Source organism: Ovis aries, chromosome 24 (genome assembly GCF_016772045.2).
Source record: "Ovis aries strain OAR_USU_Benz2616 breed Rambouillet chromosome 24, ARS-UI_Ramb_v3.0, whole genome shotgun sequence".
NCBI classification, from domain to species: Eukaryota; Metazoa; Chordata; class Mammalia; order Artiodactyla; family Bovidae; genus Ovis; species Ovis aries.
In genome coordinates, this window is record NC_056077.1 from 17511163 (window position 1) to 17533733 (window position 22571).

The following is a 22571-nucleotide window of genomic DNA, read 5'->3' on the forward strand; positions in this document are numbered from 1 at the left end:
AAACCCAACTCAACTATAATTCAAAAGGGGAATGTAATGACTCAAGCGTCCAGTGGTTGGCTGCCTTCAGGCACGGCCGGATTCAGGTGCTTAAACAATGTCGTAGCATTTGATCCTTCTTTCTGTTTATCTCTTGGTTCTGTTCTCTTTGCTCTTGGCACTGCTCTCAGGCAGGCCTCCTTCCCTGGTGACCTCTGGCAGCTTCAGGCTTATAACTTCCTAAGTCCCAAGTCCAACCAAAAGAGAGAGCTTCTCTTTTTCAACATTTCTGATAAAACTCCCAGAATTGAGTCTTACTGGCTCTGACTCAATCACTGTGGCCAAGAAGCAAACAATTCTGATTGGGTCACACATTTACACCTGGCTGACATGAATTGAGAGGGGAAATGTTACTACAAAAGAGAGAAGTGGATGCTGGACAGGGACACAAATAATGAAAAACTTTCTGCTATGCTGAAAAGGTTGTAGATGACAGTGGCAGAAGGTTAATTCTTCAGCTCTGATTGCTCAACAGAAAGTCTAACCCTTTTCGTTTTTATATAGAGATAAATCTGTAAACATTGGCTGAACTTTAAAAGTGGTCTACTTGCTTCTTTCAAAAGCATCACCATTTATCTAATCATGCTGGCTCAAATTGTGGAGTTTATTTCTGACTTTTCTTTTGCTTAGCTCTCACCCTTTCCGTATCAGGTCAATCCACAAATCCTATTACTTCTTTCTTTAAATTTTCTCCCCTCCTTGTATTGGAGTTTCAGTTTCAGCATCAGTCTTTCCAGTGAATATTCAGGGTTGATTTCCTTTAGGATTGACTGACTTGACCTCCTCACAGTCCAAGGGACTCTCAAGGGTCTTCTCCAGCACCACAATTTGAAAGCATCCATTCTTTGGCACTCAGGCTTCACATCCATACATGACTACTGGAAAAAAACCATAGCTTTGACTAGACGGACCTTTGTCAGCCAAGTTATGTCTCTGCTTTCTAATACGCTGTCTAGGTTTGTCATAGCTTTCCTTCCAAGGAGCAAGCATCTTTTGATTTCATGGCTGCAGTCACCATCCACAGATGGCCCAGATGGCATCCCATCATTTTCACATTCCAGTCCATGGAAGTGGGAAGACTGAGAAAGGGAGGAATACCCCTTCTCTTTAACAGCACAGCCCAGAAATAGTATATATCGCTTCTGCCCACATCTCATTGCCCACTCTCATGGCTGCACCTAGAGGCACAGGAGGCTGGGAGATAGTCTCTATTTTGGACAGTTGTGTACCTAACTAGGAAAGGAAAAAGAACAGATACTGCAAGGTAACCATCAATTATTGCAGGGAAGAAAGGGAAAAAAATCTGACATTTTCTTCCTTTTGTTTTTCAGATAAAGAAAGAGATTGCTGAATAACTGCAGATGCATTTTAATGCTCCAGAGTAAACATGTCTGCCTACAGGAATAGCGCTTATGAGGAAGACCCAGATTACCCTGACTATTCTGGGTTTCGAAACCATACTCCGGGGTATTTGAAAACTCCAGGTCCTCTGAACAACTCAGATGAACCCAGCACCAGGAGCAGCCCATACCCAGCAGAGTCCAGAACAAGTCCAGACTATCTTGGGTCTCTAGCAGAACCAGATTATCCTGGATCTCAGAATAATCCAGCCTATGGTGGCACCAGGAGCCATCCATACTCTGCAGGGACAGACTATACCAAGCCTTTGGCAGAACCAGATTATATTGGATCTCAGAGGAATCCGTACCAGCCAGGCTCATCTGGAGAGCCAGACTACTCTCAGTCTCAACGAAATCCTGATTTTCCTGGTTCCAAAGGCAGTGGGAACTACACAGGCTCCAGAATAAATCAAGATTATCTCGACTTCGTGGGAGAATCAGACTACCCTGGAGCTGAGGAAAACTTGAACTCTTCTGGCCCCAGAGCCAGTTCAAACCATCCAGGCTCCAGAAGGAATCTGGAACATGCTAGCCCCAGAGTCAAGGCATACATAGACTCTCTGGGAGAGCCTGATTATCCAGGTGCTGAAAGTCAAGCTAACTATCCACACTTTTTTGGAGAACCAGACTATCCGGGTGCTGAGGACCATCAGAACTCTCCAGACTTTTGGGGAGAGCCTGATTACCCAGGTGCTGAGAATGGTCATGATTATGGCTCTTCAGAGGACCTGGAAATGGCCAGGCAGTAAGTGCTGGAATCTCCCTCCAGTGGGGATGGGAGATGAAGGTTAGATCATTAAGTCAATTAATGTTTAACTTAATTGGGATAAGGACACATATGATGACGATTTCCATGACCTGGATTTACAGTGAAACTTTCACCCCTACCTGTATACCTCACTGGGCCTTGGATTCTCAGCCCGAGGCTTCATGCTCTTAACTGATAATCTTTCATCACTTCTTGCTTGAATACCATCCTTCCCAGTCTCTTATCTCTTCCTGCCTAGTCCCTGCAAGACATTTAGATCTCACTGTTTTGACCCTGCTACTTCGCCAATGAGATTAGGGTTAAGGTGATAATTATGAACCCAAACCTTTTAACCAGAACTATATCAACAGGAATGCACTTTAATCAAGAAAATCTTTTGAAAAATCTAACACCATGGAATCCATTTAACTCAATTATTTTTATACAAGGTGATTGAGCCACTTCTGACTTTTTCCACTTTCATCTTTATTTTGCCGAAATTATTGCCAGAATTGACCACTTTCCATGTGTAGAGCAGATTTGGCTCATTGATCTTCTCCATTGCTGTTGTTTTCATCAAGTTGTATTGATTATAGGTTTTGCCATTGTTAGGAATTCCTCTAAGGAGGTTTCTTTAAGTCTAATTTTTCCTGATTCAGATTCTGTAGATCTAAATTTTGTCAAGAAAATTTTAATCTTCCATCAGTTTTAGTCATTGACAAATTTTATTAGGTACAGTTTGGGTCATTAACAGTGTTAACCTTGGGTGACAGTTCTACCAAATCTAATGTTTCCTGCGTTAAGTTTCTCAGCGTTCATGTTGCCAACAGCATGTGATTCTTTATTTATTTTTCAGGCTATTTTTAACCTGTAACAAATTTACTATGTGAAATTCTAACCAATGTGAGTTTTATTTTGTATGTACTATTTATACTAGTAATATTTATGAATTCAGCATAAATCCTTCAGGATAGGCTTCAACAGTATGTGAACCGAGAGCTTCCAGATGTACAAGCTGGATTTAGAAAAGGCAGAAGAAACAGAGATCAAATTGCCAACATCTGTTGAATCATAGAAAAAGCAAGAGAATTCCAGAAACATCTGCTTCATTGACTATGCTAAATCCTTTGACTGTGTGGCTCACCGTACAGTGTGGAAAATTCATAAAGAGATGGGAATACCAGACTACCTTCTCCTGAGAAACCTGTATGCAGGTCAAGAAGCAACAGTTAGAACTGGACATGGAACAAGGGACTGGTTCCAAATCAGGAAAGGAGTACGTCAAGGCTGTATATTGGCACCCTGCTTATTTAACTTCTATGCAGAGTACATCATGGGAAATGCTGGGCTGGATGAAGCACAAGCTGGAATCAAGAATGCCAGGAGAAATATCAACAACCTCAGATATGCAGATGACACCACCCTTATGGCAGAAAGCGAAGAGGAACTAATGAGCCTCTCGATGAAGAGGCCCAAAAACCAAAACATTAAAAAAAAGAAGAAGAAGAAGCAATATTGTAACAAATTCAATAATTACCTTAAAAAGATAATCAACATTCAAAAAACTAAGATCATCGCATCTGGTCCCATCACTTCCTGGCAAATAGAAGGGGGAAAAGTGAAAATAGTGACAGATTTTATTTTCTTGGACTCCAAAATTACTGCGGATTGTGGCTGCAGCTACGAAATTAAAAGATGCTTGCTCCTTGAGAGGAAAGCTATGAAAAACCAAGACAGAATATTAAAAAGCAGAGACACTTCTTTGCTGACAGAAGTCCACCTAGTCAAAGCTATGGTTTTTCCAGTAGTCATGTATGGATGTGAGAGTTGCACCATAAAGAAGGATGAACGCCGAGGAATTGATGCTTTTGAATTGTGGTGTTGGAGAAGACTCATGAGAGTCCCTTCGACTGCAGGGAGATCTGACCAGTCAATCCTAAAGAAAATCAGCCCTAAATATTCATTGGAAGAACTGATGCTGAAGCTGAAGCGCCAATGCTTTGGCCACCTGATGTGACGAGCCGAGTCATTGGAAAAGACCCTTATGCTGGGATAGATTGAGGACAAGAGGAGAAGCGGTGATAGAGGATGAGATGGTTGGATGGCATCACTGTCTCAATGGACATGAATCTGAGCAAACTCTGGGAGATAATAAAGGATAGGAAAGCCTGGAATGCTGCAGTCCATAGGGTTGCAAACAGTGATACACGACTTAGTGACTGAAAAACAAGAACAAAAATATGGGATTTGGGTGTGTAGTGGGATCAAATGTCTTCAGAACCTAAATAGGAGGGTTAAAAGGACTAGGTCAAAATGTCCTCTTGGTCTTATCCCCCAATGCCTGGTTCATCATTGAAAATATACCTTTGACCTGTCACTCCCTTGTTTATTATCTTCCATGGTTCTCCATAACCTTTGGGAGAAAGACTCCGCCACTTCACTTATGGTACCTTAAGAATGAGGATGTGCTGCACTAATGTAAGATGCCAGCCAAAGCCCCGGCTGACTGGCCTCCTCCCACTTCTGCTATCCCCTCCCTGTCGCTGTTGTTTAGTTGCTAAGTCATGTCCGACTCTTTTGCGACCCCATGGACTCTAGCCCGCCAGGCTCCTCTGTCCATAGGATTTCCCAGGCAAGAATACTGGAGTGGGTTGCCATTTCTTGTCCAGGGAACCTCCCCAACCCAGGGATCGAACCCACATCTCCTGCACTGGTAGGCGAGTTCTTTACCACTGAGCCACCTGGAAGGCCCATCTTCTCCCTACCTCCGCCCTATACTGTAGGTCAGTGGTTCTTAACCTTGGCTGATGCTCATAATTACCTAACTACCTGGGGGGGGGGCCTTAAAAATCATACAAATACCTGGGCCCAACTTTCAAAGCTTCTATTTAGTTGTTTGGGGTGAGGCCTGGGAATTGATATATACATAAAATTGAGAATCTTTGCTCCAGTTAATTGCCCTTCATAGCATTCCTTTTATCTATTCAACACTTTCTGGTCTCACAGGCTTACTTGTGCTATTCTTCATCTTTGGATGCCCTACTCTTAACTCTTTATGTATGGATTTGTCCTTCCAATCCCAGGGCAGATGTTTCTTTTCCATGTAGATTTCCCTTCAAACTCTCAGCCCAAATTTTCTCTTTCCTGTGAACTCACTGGACCTGTGTTCTTATATTCACCAGTTACTACTTGTATTATAATTGCTTATGATTGTGTTTAAGAAGCTCGACCAGACTGTATGGAGAGCTCCTTGAGGGCCAACAACCCATGTCTTTGTCTTTGTGTTCTCTCCCCCTTGCCCATGCATGGTTGGCATTCAGTGGAATGAATGGATGGGTGGATGGATGGATGGATGACTGTCCTTACTGTACTACCAGATGAATACTGATTCATCATTTTGGGATTGCAGAATGCTCAACAGAACATCTTCAGTCCAGCCCCCGTATCACCATGAGGGTGTCAGCCCCTTGGGCACCCTTGGGAGAGAAGATGTTGATTATCCTGAAAGCATTGAAATGCAATCTGTGGAGATGGCTAATCCATATCCAGGTGCTCCTGACAATGGCTATGGTAAGCATTTGTTAAGAAGAGGATCATTTCCTGGGAAGAAAATAAAATTCAATGGTCTTGGGACCAGTCATTAAAGATCAGTGAGGGAAGTGGTTTACCCCTCCTCCTTCAAACACCCACTTTACAAGGGCTGAACCCTGAGGGTGTAGAGAAGAGAAGCAGTGTCATCATTTATCTGAGCACACTGGGCAGGAGTGGTGCCCGTGTGTGGAGGCTGATGGTCAGGTTCAAGCCCATGGTGGTTATGTGAGAAAGATGGTCTTAGTGTGGCCAGATCCTCAGAGTTTTCTAGAGAAGCCAGAAATCTGGGTTTTTACATGTTCCAAAATAACTTTTAAAATAAATGAATAAAATCCCTGTGCTGAGCAAACAAAACAATTGGTAGACTAGCTTCAGTTTGCGTGGCTGCCGGTGGCCAGCTTTAGTTAAGCACCTCCTAAAGGTGTTCAGATGGTCAGCATTTTTATTTTGGGAACCTGCTAGGGATACAGAGAGTTAGAAGCAGCTCTGTCCTCATGCTACTTAAAGCCTAGATTAGGAGGTGCCAAGAGCATTTGAAGACTAAAGAAAATGAGCAAACAGATGGATAACATGGGAAAAATCATATCATTCTCAGAATCTGCTGTGTGTAAAGGTTTAGCTCTGGGAGGTAAAGAAGACTCTACCAGTTCTCATTTTCTGAGGGAAAAAAAGTGGGGGGGACTTTTCTGAGAGAGAAAGCCAGCTCATGGCACAAGTCGAAGTTATAGGAACGCAGAGCTGGAAAAGGGAGTGCTCAGCCTTGAACAGAGCGTGGGGGTCCAAGTGCTGATTGGTGCAGATGAAAGACCACTCAGCCCTGACTGGTAGGGAAGAGATTGAAGAAGACAGGGAGGAGGAGATGGGATGCGTTGCCACACACTCAGAAAAAATGCGGACTGTTACACATTTGCAGAGAAAACATTCAGTTGGGCTATTCCAAACCTTTATGTCAGGTGTTCTCAGTGGAGCATATGTATCTCAAGGGGTGAAAATTTATTGAAAAGGCCAGAAAAAGACTTCCTCTTTTTATGTATAAAGAAGATACACAAACACATAGTTATACGGTATGCTGCTAAGTCGCTTCAGTCGTATCCAACTCTGTGTGACCCCATAGACGGCAGCCCGCCAGGCTCCCCCATCCCTGGGATTCTCCAGGCAAAAACACTGGAGTGGGTTGCCATTTCCTTCTCCAATGCATGAAAGTGAAAAGTGAAAGTGAAGTTGCTCAGTCGTGTCCGACTCTTCGCGACCCCATGGACTGCAGCCCGCCAGGCTCCTCCATCCATGGGATTCTCCAGGCAAGAGTACTGGAGTGGGGTGCCATTGCTTTCTCCATTATACAGTAAAACTATGGTATTAAAATGTCATGGGGGGACTTCTCTGTTGGTCCAGTGTTTAAGAATCCACCTGTCAGTAAAAGAGACGCAGGTTCAATCCCTGGTCCGTGAAGATCCCACATTCCACTGGGCAACTAAGCCCGGGTGCCGCAGTATTGAAACCCAGGCACCTGGAGCCCTTGCTCTGCCACAGAAGAAGCCACTGCAATGAGAAGCCTGCGGATCGCAACTGGAGCAGCCCCCACTTGCCACAACTATAGAAAGCCAACCATAGCAGCAACGAAGACCCAGTGCAGCCAAAAATCAATAAATAAGTAATATTGTGAGGAAGGGCAATGAGGAAAAACATCTTAAAAGACTCCTTATGTGGCCGGTAATGAAAAAAAAAAAAAATGGATTGAGAAACACTGCCCGCTCTAATGCAAGCAGAGCTAATATCTGGTCTGGAGTGTTTCCCATGCTCTGCAGACTCTTCTAAGCACTTTACTTTTACAGTCTTGTTTCCTCTGCAGCAGACACTACTGTTCTCCCTGTTTACAGAGGGGAAAACTGAGGTTCAGAGAGAAACGTGCTCAAGGTCACCTAGCTACTAAATCAAAAGAGCCTGTATCAGACAATCTCCCTGACTCCACTTTACTGCTGGGTAGAAGCAGGGAAATATGGATTGCTGACCACCAAGCTCCACAGAACACTGGAATTAAAAAGCTGTTTTTAAAAGTGGCCATATACAGTGTGGTTTCATTCTCTGGGCTCCTTTTAGGACCAAGGTTGTAGCCCCAGCATGCTCTTGCCCAGTGCTATACCATCTTGTTAGACTATGCACTTTTAAGGAGAACCCATTTCATCCATATATCTTCCAAGGCTCCATGTGATTTTCCTAATGCTTGGCACAGAGTAGGTGCTTGGGCAATGCTAACTGAATTAAAAGCAATAGCTGTAAGGGATGTACCGGTTAGCTGTTGCCACAGGAATGCTGCATAACAAACAACTCTAAAACCCAGTGTTGCACAATAAGCATCATTTATTTCTCACCCACACATCTGTGGGTTTGCTTGGAGTTTGACTGAACCACATTGGGTTTGGTTGTGTCTGATTTGAGTTCACAGATTCTGTTTAGGTATAGTGTCCTTCTTGACCCAGTAAACTAACCTGGGCCATTTTCATCCCATGGCATAAGCTGGAAGCACACACAGGAGTGAGCAGAAACATATGATGTCTCTGAGTCCTTGGTTTGCAACTAGCGAACTGTCGTTTCTGCTGTGTTCCACTGGTAAAGGCAAGTCACGTGATCAAGTCCAACCTCAGTGGAGGTGTCCAAAGTGGAGGAAGTATAATGTTTGCTGAAAGACAACTGATTTACCACAATAGTATATATTAAGAATTTGTGGTGTTCTGGAATTTTTTCAAGCACTTTTATACATAGTTACTCAGTATACCCAGTTACATGTATTAACTGATTCGGTTTCCCCAACAAAAATTAACTGCTTCAATTTCCCCAACAATCCTATGTGAAGGCCTATTATTATCCCTGATTTACAGACTAAGATATTGAAACTCAGGCTGTTCAGTAACATATGACAGAGAGTACACAGGTAATAAAACAGCAAAGCTGGGAACTGATCCTTGGCAAGAAGTTCCAGAACCTCCCATAGTATAATTTCATACATCTCCATCAAAATGTGCTCCAGTTTTTTCTGCTGTGGAGTTTAGACTTCATTGTTTATCATGAGTTGAATAAAAATATATTGAAATGTGACACTGTCACGTAGAGGTCGAAAGTGGACTCTGTCCCTAAGAAAATCATGCCAAATTTCAAATTTATTCATGTGTCATCATAAAAGGCTACAACTAGAAGGAAGCTTTGTAATCATCTCAACAGTCTTTAAAAGTAGGACATTTTTTTTAACGGAAGTTTTAGGTTCACAGTAACATCGAGGAAAAGGTGACCGATTTCTCAAATACCCTGTGCCCCACACGTGCATGTGTGTGCTGCCATGCAGTTGTGTCCAACTCCCTGAGACTCCTTGGACTATAGCCCGCCAGGCCCCTCCGTCCATGGAACCCTCCAGGCAAGAACACTGAAATGGATTGCCATTTCCTACTCCAGGGAGCATGTGTATGGCCTCGCTCATTATCAGGGTCCCCCACCACAGCGGGACGTTTGTCACAACTGAACCTACATTGACATATCATTATCACCCAAAGTCCTTAGTTTACATTAAGTTTCACCTTGGGTGGTACATTCTATGGGTTTCAACAAATATATAATGACTTGTATCCATCATAGGGTATCCTACAGAGTATTTTCACTGTCCTAAACCCTTCTGAAGCTTCCCAGGTGGCGCTAGAGGTAAAGAACCTGCCTACCAATACTGGAGACATAAGAGACGTGGGTTTGATTGCTGGGTCAGGAAGATTCCTTGGAGGAGGAAATGGCAACCCATTCCAGTATCTTTGCCTGGAAAATCCCATGGACAGAGGAGCCTAGTGGGCTACAGTCCATGGGGTCACAAACAGTGGAACATTACTGAAGCAACTTAGCACACAAACCCCTCTGAGCTCCATCTATTCATCCCTCCAGACAAGTATTTTTCAAACTCTGAGTTATTGCCCACTAACAAGGTCCTGCTGACCATTGCGTGCTCAGTAGTAACTAGTGTGGAATTAATTGTCTTGTCTCTTCATTCCAGTGAATCCTGCTTATGTGGGTGATGAAGGTCCCGGCCCAGCTTATGGAGACCCACCCTTGTCTGGACATAATTGGCTCACTTCACCCCAAGGTAAGGCTTCAGTGGACAGTGACCAAAAGCATCCGTCCTGCAGAAGGAGCTTGTTCAAGGCAGTGCAGACATTGCCACTGCCTCTTGGCTTCTGGTGTAGTAACTGATGCAGAACTTCCTTAATTTATCACAATAGGTTTTATTCTAAACATGCAGAGTCTTTCTCCTTTGGATATCAAGGTGTCTTCACTAGGGCTCTTGTGGCTGCAAATGACAGAAACCCAGGCCCAGGCTTGTGCTGTGGGAAGGATGTGGGTAAACAAAGAACAGAAGGTAGAATTACCTTCCAGCACTTTAGTACAGAGCCTGGCATGGCACATAGTAGGTGCTCAGAGGTATTTGTTGGATGAATTACAGGAACCAGGGCCTCTGGGTCTGAAGTCAGGAGCTCAGGGCCACCTGGACTCTCTTTCTCTCCATCTGTTTCACAGACAGCTTCTCTTTAAGCTTCACCTCATTCATCTCAACTAGTCAGGCCTTCTCTGCAGGCCAGGGAGCTTGAGAGCAGACACACACAGAGCTCAGGAATCTCAGGGGAGATCTTCCTTTCTTTCTAGGCCTGTCGGTCATTACTGAAGAACCTTTCTCCACCCCCGTTTGGGACACATGCCTACACATGAACAAGTCATTTTTACATAGGAAAGAAAGCGGAGTCACATGTCCATCCCATGGCTAATACATGTATTGGTGAGGTGGCATTGCCTTGATCAAAATTTTTCTGAATAATCATAGAATTATTATGATAGTGGAAGATAGGGGCAATCAGCTCAAAGAAGGCTTTGAAATCAGTTAGGAAGCTCTGTAAGGATCGCTGTGTGCTGTGAGGAAGGTCTGATCAGAGACAGAGGCCGAGGAAATGAAAAAGCATCAGAGGAGAGAGGCCAGGGAATGCTGGAAGCTAGAGGCAAACCTGTGAATACTAAGGAATAAATTGAAGACATCCTCTGTGTAACAACATATATTTTGGGGCCCCATGACTTGAAACCATCTCTCACCTTCTGACACCCGACCCTGTAGCATCACTCTTTACGAGCCTTCTTAAAGAGGCCTGTATCTTTCAAGAGGTTGGTGTTGCCACTTGGCAGAGAAAACCATGGGGATATAAACAATCATGCTCTCTGTCTGTCTTCCACAAGAGCAGGGAATGGCTTTAACTACTGGGGAAAAGAAATGCCTTCAAACCTCTTAAGATGATCTGTGGCCAATATGAAGATTAGGGCCTCTAGGTGGATGAGGAGTTCCCAGAAGGCAGAGAGAAGTAAAGAAATAGAGGACCCAGAGATGAACCTGGCTTTCTCTACCATTTCGCTTTACTAGTTCTGATTCTCAAATCATTTACAATTAATTGATGGACGGTCTACTGATAGAGTGTCACTTTGGTGGATCATGCTAGCAGCTAGGAAGTGCCTGGCGCATAGTAGGTACTCACAAATATTCTTTTATGAATGAAGGACATGGTGAATGATACATCAGCATCTGGTTACAGGAAAGGACCAGGGTGATGTAATTAAGGCACCGTGCTTTGGGACCAGACAGACTTCGGTTTGATTCTGAGCTCTTCTACTTGCTGGTTTTGTGGCCTTAAGCAAATTACCTTTTGGGGCCTCAGTTTTCTTAGTTACAAAATGGGGTTTATTACAGTGCTTACTTCATAGGGTGATTGTGAAAATCAAACAATATATTCTATTTAAAGTAGTTGGCCTGCAGGTATTGTTACTGATAGTTATCATTTATTGTTTCTTACAGGGAACTTTTTTTCCCAGCTGCGCTGGGCGTTTGTTGCCGTGTGCAAGCTTTCTCTACTTGCGGCCAGGGGGCCCAGCTCTCTAGTTCTGGTGCACAGGCTTAGTTGCTCCACGGCATGTGGGATCTTCCTGGACTAGGGATTGAACCCATGTCTTCTGCATTAGCAGGCAGATTCCCAATCCTAGTAATTACCGTTGGTGTGGGGAGAAGGAAAGAGTTCTATTGTTAGTCCAGTCCTGGCATTTAGTGAGAGTATGATTAGGAGGGAGTTTAGGTCATTCCTCTGCACCTCAGTTTCTCCAACTCCTGAATAAACAGCAGGGCCAAGGTGATTTCCAGATCAGGTCTGCTGGATAGGGACTGTGTCCAGGTGCCGAGCACTGACAGAGGACAGTGGTTTAGCAATAAAGGGAGTTATTTTCCTCCTGTGACAAGAACTATGCCAGGAACGAGTCCAGAGTTTTCACGGCACCTCTGCCCATGACAGTCTCAAGGCCCGAGGCTCCTTCTGAAGCACCTTTTACCATCACCCTTGGCTGGTGAACGTTTTACCGTCTTGTTTTCCAAATGGCTGTATCTGGTCAAGAAGAAGGTGAAATGGTGAAATGTCAAAGGTTAAATCAGGCAAACGTTCACCCATTAAAGAGCATTAATGGAAGCCACAATCTTATTGGCTAGAATGGGGTCACATATCCATCCTAGGCTGCAAAAGGAGCCACCCTTTGCCCCGAAGAAAGCTGGGAGAGTTGTAACTGAGCGCAGTGGCTGTATAGGAAAGGAGGCATCTGCTGATGTGAGAGAAAGAGAGAATGGGTGTGGAAAGCAGACAGACAGCAGTGGGACCACCCAGGCAGTCAGGAGAGAGCAGCTGTTTCACTGTAAACCCATCTGGATTTATATAGGCACATAAAACCAAAAATAAAACATAAGTCTTGGACCAGAGGCACCAGTTAAAGAGAAGACCTTGCCCTTTGACTATGAGTCATCTAAAAGAATCTCTGCCTTCTGTTTCTAGAATCCTATTGCTTTAATAAAGAATTCTGTTTCTGGCCTTTTACCTAGCTACTGGGACAGAATTTGCACAGGAAAACAACTCCTCTTCTCAGGGATCCCCCTCTGGTGTAGATGTGGGGAACTGTACTGTGATTTGTCGGGGACTGGTTTTGTCCATCTCATCCTGGCATTAAAAACTCTGAATGGGGCAGCTCTCTGTGATTGTCATCACTTTTCTGGGTGGTTCCCAACAATGCCAGAATGACTGCTATATGAGGTCTTGGAAAGCTCACCTTGGTGGGACCTAAGGCTTGGGGGAACGAGAGATGCTTTCTGGTGGTCAAGTGAATGAAATCATTGTCGAGGTTGAGCATGTCCCTTCTGGGGTCCAAAGCCGTCCATCTTCAAGTCTGATTGTTCCAGAAAAGACACCAGTGAACTCAAACTCCATCCTGGTCTCCTCCATTTCTGACAGCGATGTAACAGACTCTCAGATTTTCAGCAATCGGAATGACAAAAAGGGCAAGCAGTTATTACGATTTGCAACACCTTTGAAGGAATCGTTTGCTCAGACCCTTCATCACTCAGAAAACACAGGCTTAGACACCCCTCATACTTCACACGAGAACATCCAAGGTGAGACCCTGGGGCAGAGGAGTTAGGATGGGAGCAGCCCCTTCTGAGTTGCCCACAGGGCTGTGGTTTTAAAACACCGGATAGGATGAAGGCTTGGTAGATGACCTGAGGATGCTTGGGACTCGGAAGGAGTCACTTTGAGAGGATCTGACACCTAAGAAGAAGCTCATTTCACGTGTCCAGTGTTCTGCCTTTTTGTTATCCATCGAATTTAGTTTTATTTGCCTGCCACTCTCTGCACGTGTGATACAGGCACACCTGTCATTTCCATTTGCTGAGAGACTGAGGCTCAAGGAAGTTAAATGACATAGCAGATCTGGGATCAAATGCAGGTCTGCCTGATTCCCAAGCCTGACACCTTAACCTCTGCCCCGAACTGCTTTGCATCCAATCCCTAGGTTCTAGTATCATGGGATGCCTCTATTTGTCAAGTCCTCCGTGAAACCAGGTCGTAGCTGAGACCCTCCTTTGCCTCACAGCTCCTGACATCAAACACTGGTTTCTGAGATGTTGTTTCTCTTTCATCCCATAATGCTCCAGGCATGAAGTCCAACCATTCTCAGTGACTTCTAAAAGAGGAGGGAAAAAAAAAAATCTATTCACACCAAAGCATTTTATGAGTTTAGCTCCTTTGTTGAAAGATGGGGCATCTCTTGTCACGTTGCTGTCTCCCCGAATTTCTGGACTTTTTTCCTCCTTCACCTTTATTCCTCTGTCTGTCCCCACTTCCCTCTCAGGAGATGCTCAGATTCCTCATGTTCAGCCAAGTGATTTGGAGGCCCTCTTCTGGGAATTCTCCCTCCGCCTCAGCTGTGTCATTGAGAGGAGGAGGGGTTCCATGCAGCTCAACAACAGGGCCAGGAGCCAGCCGCTCCTGCCATGGGCCTGGTGGCCCCCGCTTCTTCCCCATTATGGATAGGGCCACAGTGCCATGCAGACAAAACCCACCCAGAGGGAGAAGGCACTGCCTTTTCCTTGTTTTTTGAGTCTTGCTTTTTTGAGAAGGAAGAAACCTTTTTCATGCAACCCCTTAGCAGACCACCTCTCACGTTCGCCAATGTGTCACATGCCTGGAGCTAAACAGGTCACCTGCTGGGGGCTGGGGCCATCGGGATAGGCCCAGACTCACAGGGACCTGCCTGCTGGAGATGGGCCCTGGAGATGGACCCCACCCTGCAGAAGCCCAGGACCAAGAGAGAGAGGCGGGTAGATGCCTAAACTGAATTGGGATCCTATCAAAAAGGAGAGATGACTGTGGGGTAGGTGATCACAGCATCTGCCACGTGGACCCAAAGTGTGGATCTGAGTTCTCAGGAGAAGGGAGGAGGACATTCCAGGGTGGAAGAGCAGAAGACAACAGTCAAGAAAAGTAAAGAAGATGCTTGGTCCTGGAGCTCAGGGGGGCGAGAGAAAGCCATGCAGGAAATTACAGAGAGAAAAGAGCCAGGCTGACCACACGTTCTGGCTTTGCTGAATGTGCTGTGTCATAGGAAAAAGGAAAACATGGAGTTGGAATTGCACACAAACTGTCACGTGCTTTGGCTTTGAGATGTCCCACGTGTAGGCACCATCTTCCTGTTTTTATTTGTGACTTTTCAGCTCACTGAGTCAGCATATTCTTTCCTGTGCACTCATAAAACCATACTCTAGATCTTCAGCACCATATTTTCAAATGTTATTCTGTTAAAATTTTAAAAAAAATTAATCTCCATTTTTTTTTTCCTACAGGACAAAAGTTAATTGAGTCTCTGATACCCATGACATCTAGAGACAGAATTAAAGCCATTAGGAATCAGCCAAGGACCATGGAAGAAAAAAGGAACCTTAGGTATGAACCAAATGTTTTTTTCCTTGCACAGATCTCATGGAAACCTTAGTCTTCCACCTTTGTCTCATGTCCGAAAGGTAAGAAATGAACTCAAGGGAAGAGGCAATCTTCCTACTGAAGAATTCCACGTAATGTGTGTTGGTTACCTGGACTGTGGGCTGTGCTTAGTGACCTGCTTCTAAAGAGTGGAGGACGGAAAGAGGGGGACATCGCTTTCTGGGCTGAAGTCTGGCTAATCCTACCTGGGCCAGATGCTCAAGGTTAACATCCCTGGAGATAGGTCATGTGATCAGAGAGTCACCTCTGTGTGTGTGCGTGCATGCGTGCTTAGTCATGTCTGACTCTTTGTGACCCCATGGACTGTAGCCCACCAGCTTCCTCTGTCCAGGAAATTCTCCAGGCAAGAATATTGGAATGGGTTGCCATTTCCTTCTCCAGAGGATCTTTCCAACGCAGGGACTGAACCTGTGTGTCTTGCATCCCCTGAATTGGCAGGCATGTTCTTAACCAGCTGAGCCACCTGGGAAGCCCCCCACTGCCATGTACTCTCTCCTAAAACCCACAACCCTAGTCCAACCAGAGGAAAAAAGCAGAGAAACCCTAATCAAGGGACAGTCTTCATATTATCTGAGCAGTATTCTTCAGAACTGTCAAGATCATCAAAAAGAAGGAAAGTATGATACACAGTCAGACTGGAGAGTTCTAAAGAGACATGAGTACTAATGCGATGTGGTGTCCTGGATGGGTCCTGGGATAGAAAATGAACATCTATGGAAAAACTAGTCAAGGCAGAATAGTCTGGAGTTTAGGTAAAGGTTACACACCGATGTTGGTTCCTTAGTTGCAACTAACCTACCTTGGAAATGTAAGATGTTAGCAGAGGAAATGGTGCATAGGAGATGGGGATTTTCTGTGTTGTTTTTGTAACTTCTCTGTAAATTTTAAACTCCTCTTAGAAAAAAGGTGTGTGTAAGGGAAGATTTCCCTGGTAAGCCAGGGGTTAGGACTTGGCACTTTCACTGCTGTGACCTGGGTTCAGTGCCTGGGAGGGGAAGTAAGATCCTGCAAACCATGCTGTGCCAGGCAGGGGCGGGGCTGGGGGTTGGGGGTACACAGAACTAAATCAAACAAAACTGCAGAAGCTTTCTAAGCCCAGGAGTTCAAAAGCAAGAGTGAGGCCTGTTTAAGTCTTGAGCCCTTCTTACATTTATCACTCCTCAGCATTTTTCTTTTTGCAATTTGTTCAGAGTTGACAGGGCTTCCCAGGTAGCACAGTAGTAAAGAATTCGCCTGCCAGTTCAGGAGACACAAGAGACAAAGTTTCATTGCCTGGATCGGGAAGATCCTTTGGAGAAGGAAATGGCAACCCATTCCAGTATTCTTGCCTGGAAAATTTCATGGATAGAGGAGCCTGGCGGGCTACAGTCCATGGGGTCACAAAGATTGGACATGATTGAGCACAAGCACAAGGGGCTGGTAGTAGAGTAGATGCAATTGCTAATAAACAATTGTATATATGTAAGTAAATGATGCAATTGTTCTGAGGTTCAGAGTCTGGCAGGGAAAGTAGATTGGTCAACAAGTAACTTATAAGTGATAGAAAGAATATCAGGCCAAATCAAGGGAGAAGGAGACTGCAGGGGGAGGATTAGACGATAACAGGACTAGAGATAACAGTCCACTTGGGCAAAGTAGGGGATGTCTGTGAACTGAGCTTTGGAAGATGGTGTTGTGGGGGTGGGCCTTTGGCTGGGCCAAAGGGAAGAGCCCAGAGCAAAGGAGATGTGATGAGTTCATGGAAAAGTAAAGAGAACAACTGCAGCTGGATCTTCTTGAAAACACTCTTACATTTCAAACTCTGCTTGGCTCTGTCTGTCACACAGTGAGGGCCTTGTGATGACCCCAAGAGACTTCACAGCAGGATTTTCAATCTGACCTTTGAGTTGGGATTATTCTATGTTTGGGGGGCTGTCCTGTTCACTGTAGGGTATATAGCAGCATCCCTGGTCTCTAGATGTCAGCGGCACTCCCAACCCCCAGTCTGACAACCAAAAAATGTCACCAGACATACCCAAACATCCCTTGAAGCCAAAAATCTTCCTGATTGAGAACCACTGTCTTATAAGACCCCAGCCACATACTCACGGTTATCACTCACATTCTCCACCCTTCCCCTGCTCATTCCTGCATCCTGGCCTCCTTGGGGCTTTGAATTGGCTGTTTCCTGTGCTCAGACAGTCCCTTATCCACAGACTAACCCCCTCTTCACCTTCCAGACTTTGTGCAAATAAGGCGCTATTCAAATTGAAACAGGGTCTTCAACCCAGCATTTCCCACCTCCTTACTCTGCTCTGTTTTCCCCTTCTCTTTCCCATAGTACCACTCACCTTCTCTTATCTTATATTGTTTACCTACTTTATGATTACATTTCTTATTTATTTTCTTTCTCTCCCCACTAAGGTGTCTGCTCCATGAGCTGGGGAGATCTGTCTGTGTCTCACCACCTGGGACTATGCCTGGCACATGGCAGGCACTCAAGAAATGTCCAAGGGATGAATACATTACCGCACTGGTGTCTCACTTTCTTATGCCCTTTCCCACAGGAAAATGGTTGACAAAGAGAAAAGTAAGCAGTCCCGTCGTATCCTGGAGCTCAACTGCTGTGCTCAGTGCCTGAACTCCATTTCACTGGTAAGTCGGTCTTTACTGAGGTCAGTAAATGGGCACAGAGTAGGGTGAAACCAGGGAGCAGGGAGAGTGGGGATGACAGGGGGCTAACAGGAAGGAAAAACCAAAATTCAGGGCTGTTTCCTTGAAAGAATATAGAAATTGGGTCAGTTTATGTGTGGGGAAAACATGGGCATAGGAAAGTCTAAGGAGCTGCAGAGTTATATAGTTATTTGGGCAACCTAGCTCCTGTGAGTGTCACCTTCAACAGCAAACCTAGGAAGGTAATAAATATAGTGATACAGACCTGGGTTCTTGGCCTTTCTTGATCAATAGAAATTGATAAGAGGCCAGACAAGAAATTCAGGCAAGTCTTTACTAAGGCGTCTGCAAAAACAAGTAGCAGGTTCTCTTGCTTGCTCCCCAAGTAGGGGCAGGCTGGTTCCTAATATGGGCTGAGAGTAGGGGTGTGTCCAGGGGGGGGGGCAGTGATGGTGATGCCATCCAACCATCCCATCCTGTCACCCCCTTCTCCTCCTGCCCTCAGTCTTTCCCAGCATCAGAATCTTTTCCAATGAGTCAGCTCTTTGCATCAGGTGGTCAAAGTACTGGAGCTTCAGCATCAGCATCTGTCCTTCCAATGAATATTCAAGGTTGATTTCCTTTAGGATAGACTGGCTTGATGTCCAAGGGACTTAGAAGCGGTGGCCTGTTGCTATTGTCAGGCCTGCTCAGTAGATATTTGTTGAGGGGCCATCCAGCCCTGTGCTTTGTGTCTCTGCCCAGGCATACCGAAGGTTCAAGAACAACCTGTCGGAACTGCTCAGTTCCATCAGCCTGTGGCAGAAGACGCTCAAGGTCATCGGAGGCAAGTTCGGCACCAGCGTCCTCTCCTATTTCAACTTTCTGAAGTGGCTTTTGAAGTTCAACATCTTCTCGTTCATTGTGACCTTCAGTTTCATCATAATCCCTCAGCTAACTGTGATGGAGAAGAACCGCCTCCAATTCACTGGACTGGAATTTTTAACTGGGGCGGTAAGTGTTCCCCCTACACCTGGAGTTCATACTTGGAAACCCAGGATGTTCCTGCTGGCACCCTTCCAGGCTTCTCATTTGTCTGAGAGTCAACTGCGAAAGTGGGTGTTTAAAACGCTTTCTCTTTTTCTCCAAAGTGACACACACACAATTTCGGGAGAATTTCTGTCTCCCGAGGTGACCATGTTAACAGTTTCTGTTGTCCAGAATCCTCTTCTCCGCACACCTTTGGGCATGTGTATTCCTGCACTGCTAACAAGTTCATCTGTACCATTTTTTCTAGATTCCACATATATGCATTAATATACAATATTTGCTTTTCTCTTTCTGACTTACTCCACTCTGTATGACAGACTATATCGATCCACATCTGTACAAATGACCCAATTTTGTTCCTTTTTCTGGCTGAGTAATATTCCATTGTGTATTTGTGCCATGTCTTTATCATTCATCTGTTGATGGACATTTGGGTTATTTCCATGTTCTGGTTATTGTAAACAGTGCTGCAATGAACAATGAGTATATGTATCTTTTTGAATTATGGTTTTCTCAGGGTATATGCCCAGTAGTGGGATTGCTGGGTAATATGGTAGTTCTGTTTTTAGTTCTTTAAGGAAATAAGGGGCCTGTATAAATTAGAGGAACAAATTAGAGAGACCCGGAGGAAACAATCAGACAGTTGTGGAAGATAGAACATTGGAATGTACATGTAATTGCTGAATTGTTTCCTCCCGGTCTCTCTAATTTGTTCCTCTGATTTACACAGGTGCCTTATTTCCTATAAGTTGAAGTTTAGACCTAAAGACTTGGTTTGTTTCATTTTAAACATCATACCATAATACTTAATAGATGACAGAGGCACGTAACAGCTGGCTGTCCTGCTTTTAGCCATGCTTGGCGTGGTCACTGGCTCCAGGTGGTGATTACTGGGCCCCTCCATTGTAAAATTGCGTTGCTTTGCAGTTCCTTTCCACCTCTAAGAGCCTTGTGATAAGACGTCTAGGTTCTCACTGGCCTTGTTTGCCTCTTTCCTGGCAGACAAAATATCTAAACTGACCAATGCAGGCTTCTTATATACAGAAAAAGGAAACTCTGCCGCCCATAGTCATTCACTGTTTTCTTGAGAGATCCACCTGACCTGGGATCTATTGTCCTTTTCAGGGTTATTTTACTAACACAGTGATGTACTATGGCTTTTACACCAATTCTACGATCCGGCATGGCAGCAGCGGGGCTTCGTACAACATGCAGCTGGCCTACATCTTCACAATCGGAGGGTGTTTGGTCATCTGCTTTTTTAGTTTGCTCTTCAGGTATGGAATGTTTCATTTTCTGATTCTAAGCTCTTTATAGTTTTAGGAATTTTAGAGACTCAAAAGTTACTGGGAGAACAGTTTCTCTGCAATTTCAACTTTCTACTCCTGTCTGATCCTTTCTTGTCCTAGAACATAGGACATTTGGACAGAGGAAGAGAAATTTTCATGGGCTTTTAGAGAAATTGGTCGGTCTGAAAATAAGGATGCAATGACTCAGGTAGTTTTGATGAATGGTTGTAAATTGACAGTTGTCAAATGTCCAATCTGTTAAACCTGTTAGTTTACTAGGTCTTTGTAATAAAGTACCACAGACTGGGGGCGCTTAATCAACAACATTTTTTTTTTCTCAAATTCGGGATGCTAGAAATTCAAGTTCAAGATGTTTCAGCAGGGTTGGTTTCTCATGAGGCTTCTCTCACCAGCTTGCTGACAGCCACCTTCCCCCTCTATCCTCATATGATCTACACTCCATGTATATCTGAGTCCTAATATCCCCTTCTTATAAGGACACCAGCCATGTTGGATTGGGCCCACTGAAATGATCTCGCTTTACTTTAACTACCTCTGTACAGATCCTATCTCAAAACCCAGTCTATTTCTGAGGTACTAAGGGTTGTGCGTATGTGTGTGTTAGTCTCTCGGTCATGTCTGACTCTTTGCGACCCCATGGACTTTAGCCCTCAGGCTCCTCTGTCCATTAGATTCTCCAGCCAAGAATACTGGAGTGGGTAGCCATTCCCTTCTCCAGGGGATCTTCACAACCCAAGGATCAAACCCGGGTCTCTTGCATTGTAGTCATAGGACTTCAAAATATTAATTTTTAAGGAGTACAGTTCAGTCCATAACAACCTCACTGCCAGCATGATAATCCAAAATAAAACAAGATTTTGTTTTGTCCTATTGAACTAGGAAATGTTTCTGTTTCTTAAGCTGTTATTACTTGTTGGTGGCAAACTTTACAAAGGTAGTGTCCATTTTGCTCAGAATTTTTTCACATGCCAGGCTTAGTGCTTCCTGGACCCAACTTCAATGAATCCTAGACATCTCCATGATAATTACAGCTGCCTTTACTGAGTGCTTACTGTGCTAAGGGCTACACTGACTCTTGCTGTGGGCTGAATAATGCTCCCTCTTCAAAGAAGTCCATGACCTAATCCCCAGAAACTGTGACTATGGTACCTTATCTGGCAAAAAAAAATTTTCCAAAAGTGATTAAGTTAAATATCTTAAAATGGGCCAGTGCAATCACAAGGGTCCTTTAAAGAGGGAAGCAGGAGAGTCAAAGTCAGGGAAAGAGCAGAAGGTGCTACTCTTCTGGCTTTGAAGATGAAGGAGCTACAAGCCAGGGAATGCAGGCAGCATCTAGAAGCTAGAAAAGGCAGGGAAACAGATTCTCCTCCAAAGTCTCCAGAAGGAACACAACTCTGCCAGTACCTTGATTGTTGACCCATTTTCTGATTTCTGACCTCTAGTAAGAAATTGAAGAAAGTGGAGAAAACCGCTAGACCATTCAGGTATGACCTAAATCAAATCCCTTATGACTATACAGTGGAAGTGAGAAATAGATTTAAGGGACTATATCTGATAGAGTGCCTGATGAACTATGGATGGAGGTTCGTGACATTGTACAGGAGACAGAAATCAAGACCATCCCCAAGAAAAAGAAATGCAAAAAAGCAAAATGGCTGTCAGAGGAGGCCTTACAAATAGCTGTGAAAAGAAGGGAAATGAAAAGCAAAGGAGAAAAGGAAAGATATACCCATTTGAATGCAGAGTTCCAAAGAATAGCAAGGAGAGATAAGAAAGCCTTCCTCAGCAATCAATGCAAAGAAACAGAGGAAAACAATAGAACGGGAAAGACTAGAGATCTCTTCAAAAGAAAATTAGAGATACCAAGGGAACATTTCATGCAAGGATGGGCTTGATAAAGGACAGAAATTGTAGGGACCTAACAGAAGCAGAAGATATTAAGAAGAGGTGGCAAGAATACACAGAAGAACTGTACAAAAAAGATCTTCATGACCCAGATAATCACGATGGTGTGATCACTCACCTAGAGCCAGACATCCTAGAATGTGAAGTCAAGTGGGCCTTAGGAAGCATTACTACAAACAAAGCTAGTAGAGGTGATGGCATTCCAGTTGAGCTATTTCAAATCCTGAAAGATGATGCTGTAAAGTACTGCACTCAATATGCCAGCAAATTTGGAACACTCAGCAGTGGCCACAGGACTGGAAAAGGTCAGTTTTCATTCCAATCCCAAAGAAAGGCAATGCTTTCTGAAATGCCAAAGAATGCTCAAACTACCGCACAATTGTACTCATCTCACATGCTAGTAAAGTAATGCTCAAAATTCGCCAAGCCAGGCTTCAGCAATACGTGTACCGTGAACTTCCAGATGTTCAAGCTGGCTTTAGAAAAGGCAGAGGAACCAGAGATCAAATTGCCAACATCC

General features: G+C 44.4%; 1 protein-coding gene across 7 annotated transcripts in view; it reads left to right on the forward strand.

The window, feature by feature from the left end:
- The window catches only part of TMC5 (transmembrane channel like 5), an 82781-nt gene that overhangs the window by 26194 nt on the left and 34016 nt on the right, over window positions 1-22571 (forward strand). For all 7 annotated transcript variants that reach the window (XM_042240469.2, XM_027961599.3, XM_042240471.2 and 4 more), the window contains 7 exons: window positions 1371-2184; window positions 5597-5757; window positions 9806-9895; window positions 14999-15098; window positions 17702-17789; window positions 18552-18800; window positions 19962-20113. In XM_042240469.2, the coding sequence (XP_042096403.1) occupies window positions 1427-2184; window positions 5597-5757; window positions 9806-9895; window positions 14999-15098; window positions 17702-17789; window positions 18552-18800; window positions 19962-20113 (1598 nt within the window). In that variant the 5' untranslated portion in view covers window positions 1371-1426. The remainder of the gene's footprint in view (window positions 1-1370; window positions 2185-5596; window positions 5758-9805; window positions 9896-14998; window positions 15099-17701; window positions 17790-18551; window positions 18801-19961; window positions 20114-22571) is intronic.